Raw genomic sequence first — 16,624 nt, forward strand, 5'->3', positions numbered from 1 at the left:
TTACTTTCACTTTTGCTATTGTGGATAGGGAAACTTCTTGTACGCACAGACATCAATTACCCTATAAATAATTAATTTCGTTTGTTAAGCGCAAAGACTTATTTCAAAACTATTTCTAAATTCAGTTCTAATTTCCAGCAAACGAATAAATGAACAATAATAACAAAGTGTGTTCAAAAACCTGAGTTATTTCCTAATACACATGTTGTGCCCCATATGGTCTGAAATCTGACAGGTGGACAAATCTAAGCTTGTTTTTAATAAAACAAATAAAAATATGGATATAATAAATAATACTGCTAATATTAATAACATTATACAAAAGCAAATTGTTATGAATAAACTGAAAGAGCCCCCTGAGATGAAGAAGGCATGAAAGTATGGTTTTATATTTATGTAGGCTAAAAAGTAATATGTTTCGCAATATTTTAATCCTTTATATTTATATCCTACATTTATCCTTATTATATCCCATATATCCTTAATATTTTAATTATTTTGAATTTGTAAAGATATTTACGTATTGCTCTACATCTTGTGTGTATTAAGCAGTGTGTAAGCGAGGCGCACAACTAACGCGCTCTGTGCTGGACAATAAACCGGCTTTGTTCTAGTTTATTGAAAAATCTATTATAGTTTCTCAAAATAGCAACGTGCCAGCAGTGCGCCTCAGAACGCCTTCCTTTTTTAGACCAGAACGCCTATGGGCGCACATATGAGCGCAAATGCATTTAATATTTAAACAGCGTGGTGCAAAACATCAAAACGACTCTTGCGCCAAGCTGAAACTAGCAAACAACAATTGCATCGCGCCTTGTGCCACATTGCGCCGGGTGTATGAAAGGGCCCTAAGAATAAGCAAGGTGCCAACAATCAAAATGGAATTTTAATACATGACAGTTTGATGTCAACCTTGTAGTATGCAAATAGCACCAGATGAATAACTAGTTTGTATATAAAAAATAGATTTCAACACTGGTAATTTAACCACTTTGATAAAAAAATGTCTCTAAAATTACTGTGAATTGTTAAATCCTTGAGGTCTTCTTTCCTGTCTATACTCTCTATGGTCCTATCAATTATAAGGGAGCTCTTGGAATGTGGCATGGTTGTTGGTGCCAGACAGGCTGGTCTGAGTATTTCAGAAACTGCTGATCTACTGGGATTTTCATGCACAACCATCTCTAGGGTTTACAGAAAATGGTCAGATTAAGAGAAAATATCCAGTGAGTGGCAGTTCTGTGGGCACTATTGCCTTGTTGCTGCCAGAGGTTAGAGGAGAATGGCCAGACTGGTTCGAGCTGAAAGAACAGCTACAGTAACTCAAATAACTATTCGTTACAACCGAGGTGTGCAGAAGAGCATCTCAGCACAACACGTTGAACCTTGAGGCACATGGGCTACAGCAGCAGAAGGCCACACTGGGTGCCATTCCTGTCAGCTACAACAGGAAATTGAGGCTACAATTCACACAGGCTCACCAAAATTGGACAATAGAAGATTGGAAAAACGTTGCTTGGTCTGATGAGGCTCGATTTCTGCTGCAACATTCAAATGGTAGGCTCAGAATTTGGTGTCAACATGAAAGCATGGATCCATCCTTTTCAAGTTTCTTAAATAGGGTTGAAGCTAAACCGCTAAAAGTGTTCCTCCAGGAAGTTGTCTGGACACCCCTGCTGTACATAAAAGCTTGGCCTAGAGCAAGGGCGTTCAAACAAGTTCACAAAGTGTCTGAAACCTAATTAAATCCACTTTAACCAGCTAAACTCTGCAACCCAGACAACCCAATGTAGAATACATTCTAAACAATTGTACCTGTATATATCTCTACACATCTTACTGAAATAGTACAAATAGATCTGACTGATTATACAATGGAAGTAAAATGTAGAGGACACTGAGGAAGCAAGGTAAAGAAAAAGACTCTGTTATATGGGTGGTTTTGATCTTTCGGCATGACAATAAACTTACCTCTCATGATATATAGTTGCCCACTAATGAAGTGTTTTACACAACAAAACAGGCCAACTACAGGACACCGAAAAAGGAATATGACAGAAAATAGAGTGAAAGACAAAAAGAGAGTAGTTCAAATACAAGCAGAACACAGAAAAAGGAAAGAAAACATTACGACTGCACATGCATGAAATATGTTTGCTTGTAAGAAGATTTTGCAGGTGGATGTCTTACTGGGCAGTTTATCAGAGGCAGAGTTTTTAAAATGGCTGCCTTTAATAACCTCGGCGGACAGTCTTCCTGTGGTGGAGTTGTAGAGGAGACCCAGCAGAAGCTCCGGAATGGAGGATTCACCAGTGGAGCGGCAGGATAGAGCTCCTGCACTACGAGAGACACTCACCACTGATCCGCAGCCCTGAAGAACAGAGCATAAAAGTATTACCATTTATTTAATGGTTTATGTTCGTTAAATCTATTGGCTAATAAGAAAGTACAATGCAAATATGTCCAAAATGCTCCTGAAGGGCTACTGTTCTGATTACCTACAACCCTAAGTTAACACAACTTAACTAGCTAAACAAGGTGTTCAGGACAGCTACGTAAAGTAAGAATTATCCTTAAATAAAACTTTTATCAGAGCTGGAGCTAGGGCAAAGAATGGGGTTTGTTAGGAATGGCAGATGCCACCTGTGTAAACCATAACTCAAAAGGACCAGGGTTTCTGCAAATGTGTTAGATCAGGAGTGTCCAAACTTGGTCCCTGAGGTCAGGTGTCCTGGAGAGTTTAGCTCCCACCGCAATTAGACACACCTACTCCAATTAGACACACTTAAACCAGCTAATCAAGCTCTAACTAGCATACTAGAAACTTCCTGGCAGGTGTGTTAAAGCGAGTTGGAGCTAAAGTCAGATCATATTCATATCTTAAAGGAACCATACCACAGTTCTTTCAGAATTGGACAAGACCACCTTCAGCTGGGTCTTGGCACATTTGTTTGGTGTGCACCAGAGTTTTGTATTCAAACCTTCCTAAAAGATCCGCATCAGAGGGAATCAAGGTTGACTTTAATTTACCCACACTATTGTCGGTGTGCAGGAAAGAGGCCATAAAAAAGATTAGATGAAGCGCCTTTACACTTTTTCAGTTTGAAGTAATTCAGACCCTAATCGTTCATCACTTTTTTCAGTGTTAAGTAATTCCGACTCTAATCGTTCATTGCACTTTTAAAATAAAGGTGCCATGAGGAGTCAAAAAGGGTTTTCACAGAGATGCCATAGAACATAGGTCTCAAATTAGCCATAGAACCTTTTTTTTGTGTCCAGAACAATTTTAAATTCTAAAGAAAACTTTTCAACTTTAAAGAACTTACTGTGGCATGAAACCTATCCATCAATGTTAAAAGTTCTTCATGGAACTTTTGATGCTAATAAAAAACCTTTATAGACTGAGGATGCTTTCACACCTAGACTTTTGCTTCGGAACCTGTCTCATTTGCCCACTTAGCGAGGCTGGTTTGGTATATATGAATCCAGCAATCGCGCTCGGATCCGCGCCAAAACAATCGGTTCAAAATCGCCTGAATGAGGTGGTCTCGGCTTGATTGAAATGAACTCTAGAGTAGATTGATTGTAGAGAGAAAGCAATACTATCTGAGCCCGGCAATATCACAGTGTTTTATGGATATGTAATAGGCATACAGCTATATGAAGAGTGAATGACGAGTAGGGCGGGAGGTCATTCCAGACATCCCAAGTCTCCCGGAAGTTCAGGGAGTCTCTGTGCATTTGCGGTAGACTCCCGGATTCTGCCCACCCGCAAACAACTAATAATCTCCAGTAATCGCGCGTCTCCCTGCCAGTCTTTAAAATCTCACCCCTCTCCACCACATCCCTCCTCGTTCTTCAGACACGTCGTGCACATCCTGTCAGACACCACCAAACCATGCTGAGTGGGACCCTGCACAGTAAACCGTGAAACTTTGACCAATGTAAGGAGAGTTAACTCACACATGATCTGTTTTAGCTATTTTGGTCCGTTTAGAAACTTTGCCATGTGAAAGCGACCTGTACCAAGAACAATGAGCAACAATGTAACAATTGTAATCCCTGTTTTGGAACAAATTAATCGATTTACAGGTGAGAAAGCACCCATAAAAGCAAGTAGGCAGGCTAGAGCTAAACTCTACAGGACATTGGCCTTCCAAGTGTAGGATTGGACACTGTTGAGACTATGCATGCACATACACTTACAGGAACTGATGTGCCTGGCTCCAGCGTGACGGGCAGTGCAAGCTTGCCCTGCAGATTGAGTTTGGTTAAATAGAACACCTTCTCCCCAAGGACCTTCTCTTTCTTCATGCGCCGCACACTGTAGAGACGGAACCGGACAGCATAATCCCCCAGTGCATCCTCCTCTACACATGAGAACCGGAATGTTTCTGTAAAAACAGGACAGGGGCCCTTTTGAACTCCTGTCTTGGCCCTCTGCTTCTTGGTGGGCAGTAGAACCAGGTGGACCTGCCAGGAAATGTTCCCTGTGCTTTTAAGTGTTGGAATATCTGTGGCAGCAGTCACCGTCACCGCAAGCCGTTGCTCGCCAGGGTCATATTCGAATGCCACATCCAATGTGCCGTATTTCCCCAGTGCCTCTGGTTCGTATGATTCTGGAAGGGGTGGGATTAAGCTATCCTGTCGGAGAAAGGGAAATACAGAGCAGGTGTGACAGAGGAAATGGTTTTTAGAATTTGTAACTTGTGTGCAAAAACAAAACAAAAACAAGAACAGATCAGATCTCTTGAGGTGCCTGTGTTGGTGACAAGGTGGTCCATTAAGTTATCTGCGGTATAGGGTGTCATATCCTAAGGAATCACAACTTAAGACACTTTTCTTGGTAAGAAATAAGAAGCTTTGCTAACTTTCCATATTACTTTTTAGTCACCACATAATTGATATTGCTATGTAGATGGTCATGTTTTTAAATGTATTCAGTTAACATCAGAAAGTTGTAGGCATTTTAAAAGTGCAGTTTTAGCATCTTTTGTAAAATGATTGCTGTTTTTGCACTGTAGAGTAAGCTTTAAGGATAACAGGATATATAACTATTTGACTTTGACTCATCATCATATGGCACCTATTAAAGAAGCCGGGCTTCGATAAGAAGTTAACATCCAGGCTTCCGGTGTGTCTTCAATCACAGGCAAACTCAAAGGAAAACTTACCAGATGTGGCCAGAGTGAACCAACCCCAACCTGAGAATCCACGAATCCATCCTTGCTCCTCATATATAAAACCATCAGTGATATGACTTATTAATGTGACAATGAAATGATACTTTAATAAACAACTGAAAACCATACTTTACAGTGGTTTCTTAAAGTGGAGACACCAGTGAATGGGAAACAGATAAAAATGGGGGGAAATGCTAACAAGAAGAAACAGATGACAGGCGTCTCGGTTTATCATTTTGGCATTGCAAAAGCATCATCTATGATAAACAAACTTTGACTTAATTTAAACATCATGGATTAAAAACAAATATTATGTCAAAAACGTGACGTTGGTGAACAATAGCTGTGGTGGAGAGCCCTCTTGGTAAAATAACAACACTGTTGGTGGATTTCAGTAGTTCCATTGGTGATGGTGGGGCCGTGATTCTCATAGAAGAACACATTTGAAACGACGGGCTGAGGTGCTCACCTCCGGGCCCAAAACAGCAGTGCTGTCGCTGGGTGCGTCCTCTTCATAGCCCTTATTCAGGTAACTCTCTGTGTCCTCAGGGTCTTCAGTCCCCTCACTGATCTCACTTCCACTACCCTCTGCAGAGTCACTGCGGCCCCTTGAACCACGCTTTACATCATCTTTGTCCCGATATGGCGGAGGCTGAAGTTCATTCAAAGAACTTGAACCTTTTTTTCTTTTAACTGAATTGCGAGAAACAAATGAACTATGTTTACATCCTGAACGTGGCACAATTAGGAATATTTCATTATTCACAAAGCACAATGTTTACCCAGCTCAGCCGAGGCCTCACTGCTGCAATCTTCATTCTCTTCATCCCTGTTTCTCCATCCACTCCTCTGCTGATGAGAGTCTTTGTGTTTTTTCTGTGTTTCATCTTCACTTTCTGATCCTTTTTCTGCACAGCCCCCATCTGAAAAAGAAGATCTACATTTAAATTCAGTTACTATAAACAACCTATTGTATACGTCTTGCAGACCACTTTTGTGGAATAGGAGCAAGAATCATTAATAATTCAGAAGCTTCTTCCAATTTTAAACTCACATGCAGCTATTTTAAGACAAAACTAACTGAAGAATATCAAATGACTTCATTTGCTTCGCGTATTTAAAAGTCCCATATTGTGTTCCAGCTTTAGGTTTATGTATGCGTGTTCTTGCCTCTGTTGCACAGAGTCCGCAACAAAAGATCGCCTCGCCCTTCATAATTAATTAATTATTTCACTGTAATAATAATAATAATAATAATAATAATAATAATCATCATCAGGGCCTGACCAGCCACTGTGGCTATAGTTGCATGTCCAGTCACAATTTCACACAAGAAAAATGGAGTGCGCACGTGTTTTAAACAGTCGCACGCATTACAACAGCTTTTGTCACAAGTGATCATCCTCTCAATCGGTATTCACAGAAATTATTTAAAGAATAAACTTACAAAGCACACTTAGAAATATAGCCTTGCAGACAGGTATCTTGTGATGGGGAGGAGTGCAGGAAAAAAGGCAGTTTTTCAATGTAACCCCTGGCCTTCTTCTTGACATCAGCGGAGACTGACATACGCAGGATAATTTTATCTTGGTCCACTTTTGTAGCGTTTTTATACACTTTTGTGAAGTTGAAGGCTACATCTTCATCTAATAGTTAGTCGGCATGACACAGACCAACATTACTCTCATCATGAGCAAACTCGGAGCACTTCACCGGCGATGACTCTCTTCCCAGGGGATGCTAAGCTTGCGCAGAATCCTGAACATTCTATAACTGTTACATCACACTTTGTAAAGAAACTGGTCTGGCGGATATCGCGGTTTGTGAGAAAAAAAACTTTTTGTATGAGGCCTAAAATGTACATTCTTAAATGTTATTAATTGCAGGATTCACACATAGATTAAGGTGCATTTGAACAGTGATTTTCAATAATAAAATACAAATGTCAAAAAATGGCGTTTATCGCGTTTTGCAACCAAACTCTTCATATATCCACTTAAATTGTTGAAGCACACAGGGAGTTTTACTGCAAAACAGCCACCATTTACTTATTTTTTTCCACATCTTTTGCTAAATCATTTTTACTATTTGAAAACTCTTCTAATAAATGCTTCATTTTATGTTGCCTCTATGTGTAAAACGGGATTTACAGGCTTTCTACAATTAACAAATTATACACTTTACATATTAAAAAGAAAAACACCAGTAAAGGCATGGCCATCACTGAAAATAACCAGGACTGGGACATCATTCTTGGAGCTCTCTGCCATATGATCCATAATTCCAATGCTTATTCCTGTTCATGAGCTTCTTCCCTCCCAAAAAAATAAGTTCTTGGCCTGGATCAATGCAAAAGTTTTTGATTATCAGGTGTTCCTGTATTTGAGTAGATTTGGAGGTCAACTTTTTAGGAAAGCAGTTATCCAGGTACAAGGCGGTGCAAGTAGGCTTAGTATCCCACAGAGCAAGGGTGTCCAAACTTGGTTCGCATGGCCGGTGTCCTGCATATTTTAGTTCCAACTCCAGATTCATTCATTCATTTTCTTTTAATCTCTCGGCTTAGTCCCATTATTAATTTGGGGTCCCACAGTGGAATGAACCGCCAACTTATCCAACATATGTTAAACCCATCTCTGGGAAACATCATACACAGTTATTCACACTAATTCGAACAACTTAGCCTACCCAATTTACCTCTACCGCATGTCCTTGGACTATGTGGGAAACCGGAGCACCCAGGGGAAACCCATGGGAACACAAGGAGAACATGCAAACTCCACACAGAAACACCAACTGACCCAGCCGAGGCTTGAACCAGTGACCTTCTTGCTGTGAGGTGGAAGCACTACCTACGTGGCCACTGCGCCGCCCCAACCCCAAATAAACACACCTAAACCAGCGAATCAAGCTTTTTCTCAGTGTATTAGAAACTTCCAGGCAGGTGTGTTGAAAAAAAAGTTGGAGCTAAACTGTGCAGGACACCAGGACACGAGGCATCTCCTCATTTAACACACATGATTCAACTCATTGGAAAAGACTGCACAACCTGGAAGAGAGGGTGGGTGTGACGTATCGAGTTACAGATATGGCAAGCCTCCAAGACCAATTTTTTTTAAAACACCTCAAACATACAGAAGTAGTGGTTCAATATTGGCTTATAGGACGCCCACAGCTCTGCTGCACATGAATATTGTATGAAAGGAATTCGGACGGACTACATCCTCCCAACAATGGGTTAGTAAAGTTGTCTATTCAACTCCTACTTCAGAATCTGGCCAAGAGTAGTAGGTCATACTATACAGTAGAGAACAATGTGATTTCACAACCACTGTAAGAGTGTAAATGTGTATGACAGAAAAGGGAGTTATTCAAATGCATACAGCTGAGGGTATTCTAACACCAGGGTTGGGAAGCGCTACCATGCAAGACTTTTGTAAAGAGATGACTAACCTTCCCCTTGAAGGACTATTGTCCTGCAGAAATTACCTCCAATGCATTTATCTAAAACAGAGCTAGGCAAGTTCAGTCCTGAGAAGCGCAGTCCTTCAGAGTTCTTCTCAAACATGTAAACAAGTCAAGCAAGTTCGAAAACTACAGGCAGGTGAAGTTTTTTAAGGCTGCGTCGAAACTTGCTACTACTGTCTAGATGTTTCTAGTGAGGCTGAAAACCTTGATTAGTTTGTTCATGTGTGTTTATTAGGGATGTAACGGTATCAGAATTTCACGGTACGGTAATACCTCGGTATGAATGTCACGGTACGGTATTTATTGAATCATTTACAGGAAAAAAAAAACTTTTGAAAATACTCCAAAAAAGTGCCAAAAGTGTCAATGACATACAAATTAGCCATCTATCTGTTAGCTTTGAAACAGGAACTTCAATTTTAATAACAAAAAATTATTAAACCATGTAAAAAAAATAAAGTTTCAATTTAGTATTGTTAAAAACTCATCACATTTAACATTTAATCACTCACTTAGATAGAGATGGGTTTAAAGGAAAATTATCATATAACTATAATCTGGTAAAAGCTGGTATCTCTGGGTATTTACAATGTCCCCTGCAACAGAAAAAAAAAACCCTCTCATTTGGGACTGAGGATTCTGGGACAAGAGAGATATGACTTGGCCCATGTTGACAGCAGTGGGGTAACGTTGTGCATTGTCTTTCCCCCACTTGAGAGGACAAACCATGAGTGAGATAGAGATCTCTTTGCGGTACAAGTCAATGTCTGCATCAATCTGAACAGTGTGCTGTGTTTCTGCAGTCCCCATGACTGTTATTAGTCGTATTCCCCAACTTGCAGGCACGTGCACACATAGGGCTCAACCTGTGCAGTGTACATGCCCTTTTTAGTCTTGGATAGAAAATGCCCTTCCAAAACGATCAAAAGTGCCCCCGCGACGCGACACAACGTCCGTCCAGTCCAGCCCTTCAGTAGGCGCGCGATAACACCTCTCTTGAGTATGCGTGCTCAACCCCCCCTCGGCGCTTTAAAATACGCGCGCCACAACACAGCTGATCAGAACGCGCGCGACAGCACCGCTATTCAGCACGCGCGCGGCGACAACACCCGCTTTAGGTTCGATCATTTCCATCTTTTTTTCATCTCCGCTACTAGCAGCACACTCCATTTCCGCATTACTGGATCTGTAGACAACAGACCGCAAAGGATTATGGCCACGCCGGGGCTGATGGGAAATGAAGTTTCAGCTACCTCCCGTTCGCTTCATTCGCCTGAGCAAATTTTCTCAGAAGACCTATAGTTTTACCGAGTCATGCGACTTCGGTAATATAGAAACAATTTAATATTGCGGTATGACGGTATTTACAATACCGTTACATCCCTAGTGTTTATTAATGCTTAGAATGAAACTCAATATAAAAGTGATACTGATGTGATAAATGACCCCCCCCCCCTTCACCCCCAGGAGCATGTTTGAGCACCTCTGCACTATTGAAAGTCTGTCTAAACCTGCTTCTTGAGGGCCAATGCACTGCAGAGATTACCTAGCTGTTCTAGTACATTCTAGAAGACCTTAAAACATCAATAGCTTTGCTGAATCTGGTGTGTTTAATTGGGATTGAGGGTAAATTCTGCAGGACAGTAGATATTAAAAAGAAAGAGAAAGATTCATAAATAAGACAGCCCATTTGTGTTTAGGTAAAACCTTGGAGATTTTAGGGAACAGCGAGGAACCAAAGACACACAACCACCTCATCAAAAGAGCAAAGCACAGCACAGCACAGCAAGTCCAGCGTACGGTCTCACCTTTACATTCTTTATTCTTTTTTGCCTTTGATTTTGCCTTTGAATTCTTTGAATCCTGAACGGCTTCCTCCTGTTCTTCATCACTAAAAACTTTACCTTTCTTCTTTTGTGTTTTACCTTCTTCATGTGACACCTCGTCTTCATCTTCTTCAATTTTTTCACTACAGTTCTCTCCATTTCTGTCAATATTGGATGTAGATGTGTCAGGATCACCAGACATTTCCTGAGAATCCTGCTCTTCCTGACTATTACTTGTGTGCACTCCGTTAGCGTTTTCCTTGTGGTGGTCACCTTCTTTCTTGTGTTTGCCTGACAAAGAGGTACTCTCTTCTAAAGTCCCTACCTCTTTTGATTCTTGCTCAGTGTTGCTTGTTTGGTTGTCTGAGGTCTGAGATGGCTGGTTTGGGTCTTTCCTTTTACGATACCAACCTTTGGAGGGTGCATAACACCACTCCCACTCCTCCTCCTCAGCTCTCCTTGCTTCCTCCTGTCTTTCTTTCTCTCTCTGGATTTCCGCTTCATCTACTTCAATAGTCCACATGGAGTTCTTTTTTGATTTTCGGCTTCTCCGACTTTCACCATCAGCATCTGCTTCCGTATCCTGCCGTTTTAGCTTCCTATCCTTTTGGACATCATCCGAAGAGCCTTCAGCATCCTTACCGGATTTTCCATCCTCTTCTGTCTGTACTTTGTTGATAATTGTATTGACCTGCTCTGTTAGTTGGTCACTGACAGTGTATGTGACATCACTGACCGCAGTGGACAGATCATCCACAGCAGTCGAGACGGTGTTTGAGACGGAGTCCAGGAGGGAACTGACAGAAGGGAGGTTCTGTTGGAAGCTCTTGAAAAAAGCCATTGCTTTGTGTCTTTGGTGTGCTTCTGCTAATTGACTGCAAATTATGTTGAAAAGTCAGCTTGTATACATCAGTCTTCAGGATAGGTATTTAAGTAGGGCTGGACGATTAATCGAAATAAAATGCAACTGAGCAAAGCTGTGATTATCATGCACATCTTGTCAGGAAAGCATGGTCGTGAGATCAGTAATAAATCTCCTCCGAAGGCCAGAGGGGGCTCTCGTGCAGAATGTCTAAACACCCATCAAGAAGAAACACAGGTAATGCCAATACGCTTAATTTATGCGGCCACATTTTATAACATGAAAGTGAGGCTGTGGTGGGAATAAACCCGGAAGTATAGGATCAGCACTGTAAACATTGCAACAACATGCTGTAGACTACAAACTTCCAGCTGTTGCCGCAATTTTAAAATGCAGTCATGGTGTAAACATCACTTGGTCCCACTTTATATTAAGTGGCCTTAACTAATATGTACTTACACAGGAATTAATAGTTTGTTAAAATGGACTTATTGTGTAAATACATTTATTTACTGTGTACTTATGCTTGATTAAATACATGTATGTAATTACATCTGTAATTAACTTTTGTAATTACATTTGTAAATACACTGTTGACTATCCCTTACACCTCAACCCACCCTTAAACCTACCCATGCCACCAAACCTGTCCATAACCCAACCTCTATCCCAACTCAAAAGCACCACAAGTGTTCTCAAATACATTATAAACACAGTAAGTACATTGTATTTATTTGTTGATGTAAGTACATAGTAGTTAAGGACACTTAATATAAACTGGGACCCTATTAAAGAGTGTCCTCCATAGCTTCAGTTCATGGCACCAGGTAAACACCGTGGGAGCTACCCTGCTTCAGCCTATGTAACCCGGTCAGCAATAAAACAATGCAGTCATCTGTAGCACACCGTCGTGTTGTGTGTCTATTTTCTGCTAACAATTAAGCACAGATGAGCGGGTTCTTAAACGCTGCAGATTTGCCATACTATTCACCAGGGCTCAACAGAAATGACTGTGATTGGCCATGAAGGTCATCAGTTCACCTCTCTTCATCGAGTACAAACCGGTACAAGCACAGATACACTGACACTGGAGCATTTAAAGCTGCAAAGATCAGTCGACTGCTTGTCTGTGTTTGCACTCGGTAAACAGTGTTGAAGCTTCACAGCCAATCACAGTAATTTCTGTTGAGCACTGGTGAATACTACGGCAAATTAGCTGTGTTGAGTTCAACAGTGCCTAAATGTTAGTGGGAAATTTTTATTTCAGTACCAAAATTCAGTATCGTGACCAGTCTAATATAGTGAAAGAATCATTTCATTACCTTGAGTTTGATAAATGGCATCTAAAACACGAAAGATAACGTTAGCTAACTAGTGCTATTTCCCTTAACTTGAAAATTAGGTCTGATATCCCTTTTTATTTTCACTTTCCATTCAGAAAAGACCTTAGGGACACTTAAAAGGTGGTGGAATTCTAAATATGTGTCGCTTTCTATTCACTGATAAGATATACAGCCAGATACACAATATTCCAGTTTGATACTTCCGGGTTTCTTCCCACAGCAGCCTAGACTTCGCTTTTTAAATGGCAGCCACACGAAATCAGTCTATAGCACTGCATTATGAACAGAAGATTTAACAGTTATCACTGATTTAGCACCATGAATAATCACTGTGTATTCATTGTTATTCTTTGAATAATCAGATGACTACGGAATCACCTCACCAAAGGATTTACTTTAAACACTTAACTAAAGTGATGAAGTGAATTAGGAGTAAAAACATCTCCATAAATGTGGCATTTTTACACGTAGCATATACTACAAAACAGCTGCAGTTCATGAAAATAGCTGTCTGTATCCCTGAATGATTATAATAATTTCACTATCATCAGTTAAAACTGATTTTCTATTTTGAACGTGATGCTTCAGTGTACTACAGCTCTGTTTAGTAAATACTGCTCCATCTGAAAGTATGATGGAGATTTATTAGAACTGGCTTTATTGACAAAATGCACATAAAAATTGCCTTTGATTAATCACCCAGTCCTACTCATAAGCATTTGATTCTTAATAAAAAAGCATGACATACAAGTCTTGTAAAACTTAGTGAGCTTGCTTAAGCTTTAACCTCAACAGCAATCATGTTCAAACTGGTTCCTGTTCTCTCATTGTTTACATTTCAAAGGTTTGCACATAGTATTTTTTTGCATGGATCAAGATGGCCAGAAATGGCAAAAAACAGTGCTCACTAATGCTGTGTTCACACCAGACGTGAACATTTGCATGTAAATAGATGCGTGAACAATTTGAATTCACTCGAGTCATTTGTGCGTCAAATTCGCATCATTCACACCTGAAATTCACTTCCCAACAGACACAGAGGCTTCACCATGGGTCCGCCCGGTGACTCTAGTTTCATTGCTAATCAGCTAACATGGATTTTATTGAAAGAGTAGCTGTGCTTTATGTGCTTTAGGAAGGCTGAAAAACAGCATAGATTTATTCTGCGCCGTGTCTGAGTCCACTACATCCGTTCAGAGGTGCACCCAGCTCTGTGAGTTCATCAACTCCTCCAGAAACTGTATCTGTATGATGGAGGCTTTCAGTGGTGCTTCCGACTAAGCCGAACCCAGTTTGATGAACTGTTGTTCGGTGTCAGAGGGAGTAATTACCCTTGAGATGCCAATAACAGGCACTACGTCAGTGGTGCTCAACCCTGTTTCTGGAGATCGACCTTCCCACAAAGTTCAGCTCCAACCCTGATCAAACACACCTAAACCAATTAATTAGGATCTGAACAGCACTTGATAATTACAGGCATGTGTGTTTGATATAGGTTGCAACTGAAATCTGCATTAAGGTCGATCTCCAGGAACAGGGTTGGTCACGCAAATATCCTTTAAAGTTTAGATTTTCTAACTTGAGCGATATGGGCAATTCTCATGTTAAACGTGCAAAACGCTCAATAGCATCCCTTTTCGTTCACACGCATGGTGTCATTCATGCTGCAGATTGTCTATTCGCATCTTTGCATTGACTTAACATGTAAAACACTCGAGCTTAACACTTCATCCACGCCTAGTGTGAAGGCAGCATAATGCTCAATACATCGTTAAATATTCTACATACAGTCAAAGCTATTTAAACACTTTATCACAGTTTATTTGCTATAGTTTCGAAAATGGTTAACTGTCAGAACAAATTCATCTCGATATTGTCAGATGACTTCCAACGGAAGGTGCACTATTGATTACAATAAACCAAAATGAATTCAGACAACCGTATGACTTTTTTTTTTACCCAACTATCAATCCTTTGTTGGTTTGCCTCTTAGCTCTGTCAATGTCTCTCTGACAACCAGATCCATGTAAACCTGAACATCAATATTGTCCCAGACTCCCTGCAGCAGCTTTTTCAGTTTCTACTGAATTTTAGTCCATGGTATGCAAATTTTTGTGTGTAATATGTCAGCATTTGAATTAAACGGCTATTCTCACTTATATTAATGTACTAAAGCGTAAAATAACGTATACTATACTGTATCTCATGTGCATGGATGACCACCAACATAGCATGTTTTGGATATCTCCTTTGTCTATTACAGGTCTTTCAATCGCTGCTGATGATCTGAAACAGATGTGTTTGGTTAAGGAGACCTGGAAAAATGTGCAGGGCCGGTGGTCCTCCAGAAATGTGGTTGAGAAACACTGTACTATAGTGTCCTATAAATATCTCAAAAATGATATCCAGTGTCTGAATCATTTTGGGTTTCTCTGCATAACAAGTTTACACATGAATTGAAAACGCTCAAGGTGTTTACCTTGCAAGCTCTTGTCAAAACTTTCAAAACGTGGCAGATCACTTCTCGGGCTCTCCACTGAAAGCTTGCTGCTGAGGTAAAGAAAAAACAGAGCGATCACGGCCATGAAGACAGCAATGGAGGACAGGACACCTAGCAGCTCTGGAGATACTGGAGGAAAAAACAGAAACAGAGAAATAGAAAGCACAGGGTTGGCTGATAAAAGCTGAGAAAGCAGAGGTCAGGAGTTGAGAACTTGATCTACCTAGATAAAAGATAAGCAATGGAGATTGTGGTGGATGCTATCATGAGTTACTCTAGTAATGATAGAGTAACAAACCTTCCAGTGCTTTTGTTGGATTGGAAAGTTGGCCTGAACATAAATATTGCACTAATCACATGCTATTTAAAATAAATACTTTCAGACCGTTTGATGTTCTCCATAAGACCACTACATGTAAGAGCAAGCTTATAAGAGCAAATTAGATAAAACCAACATTAGACACTAGACTAAATGCAGTCTTTCATGAACAGTAATTAAGCTGTTTGTACATAGAGCTTTTCTGAGTAGCCTATGATAAGATGATCTAGTAAACCTCTTAATTGTAGCAGAAATCTGAACGTAAAGCACATGCTTTTTCTCTGCCTCTTCAACACACCATGAAATACACATTGATCATACTTCATATAAACACATCTATGCATAAAGGTCAGAAAAAAACAGCACTCAACACTCAAATATTACCACAACTTCCGGAAAACAACAGTCTGGTGACGTCTCCTAAATCTAACGATTTCTTCATTCAATCAGTGTGTGGTTATCTATACCTTTATATCTCCTCTGCCAATGTTCTTTATTCCTCCGAGATCAGATTAATCCATGATATTTAAAAGGTTTTGCCCTCCATCTCTCGCAGCGAGTGAATCTATAGCGCTCGACTTCAATCTATCTCTCCCAGTGCTGAATAATTCACCAGTCTAAGGTAATTGGATGCCCCTTCACACTTTGTGAGCACAATACCATCAGACCTTCCACTGGAACCTTCCCTACATTCATTTTGAAGCTGGCTTGACGGGGATATAAGTGGTAAACACATGTCTGTATGCTAATTGCTCCATATATAGACCGAGATATTGCGAAGCTGAAAAGTTCTTGTGTGAACTGTTAGGATGTGGCCAGTTTTTACATTAAAAAAATGCTTTGAATTACTCCAAACAGCATTTAGCTTGTATGTGTCAAGAACAATTTTTATGTGTGCACTTAACAGTAAGCTTCTCAATTTTGCAAGTGACTCCATAATGAGAAAATGTAAGCAAATGTAAGTTTTCCAATGGAAATCATTTTCATTTTCCACATTTCACCCCAAATCTTTCACTATCGTCTACTGTTTTGTAACCAAATCTTCCCCTTTGCTCTGTGGCTCTGACAGAGTGAGACAAAGCCATGGTCATTTAAATATCAGTGGTTAAGTAGTTTTAGAAATTGT

The 16,624-nt window shown here is 40.2% G+C and overlaps 1 protein-coding gene across 17 annotated transcripts in view; it reads right to left on the reverse strand.

Moving 5' to 3' along the window:
* Positions 1 to 16,624, reverse strand: part of syt14b (synaptotagmin XIVb) — a 39,010-nt gene that overhangs the window by 4,952 nt on the left and 17,434 nt on the right. For 2 of the 17 annotated variants that reach the window (XM_009294574.4, NM_001326322.1), the window contains exons 3-8: positions 15,159 to 15,308; positions 5,966 to 6,106; positions 5,653 to 5,876; positions 4,207 to 4,644; positions 2,191 to 2,371; positions 1,972 to 2,028 (exon numbers count right to left, since the gene is read on the reverse strand). In XM_009294574.4, coding sequence (XP_009292849.1) covers positions 1,972 to 2,028; positions 2,191 to 2,371; positions 4,207 to 4,644; positions 5,653 to 5,876; positions 5,966 to 6,106; positions 15,159 to 15,308 — 1,191 coding nt within the window. Of the gene's footprint in view, positions 1 to 1,971; positions 2,029 to 2,190; positions 2,372 to 4,206; positions 4,645 to 5,652; positions 5,877 to 5,965; positions 6,107 to 10,456; positions 11,547 to 15,158; positions 15,309 to 15,965; positions 16,198 to 16,624 lie in introns of those variants that run through there. The other 15 variants (XM_073932774.1, XM_073932775.1, XM_068215486.2 and 12 more) reach the window with 14 other exon arrangements.

The sequence above is a fragment of the Danio rerio genome, chromosome 20 (genome assembly GCF_049306965.1).
Source record: "Danio rerio strain Tuebingen ecotype United States chromosome 20, GRCz12tu, whole genome shotgun sequence".
Taxonomy (NCBI): domain Eukaryota; kingdom Metazoa; phylum Chordata; class Actinopteri; order Cypriniformes; family Danionidae; genus Danio; species Danio rerio.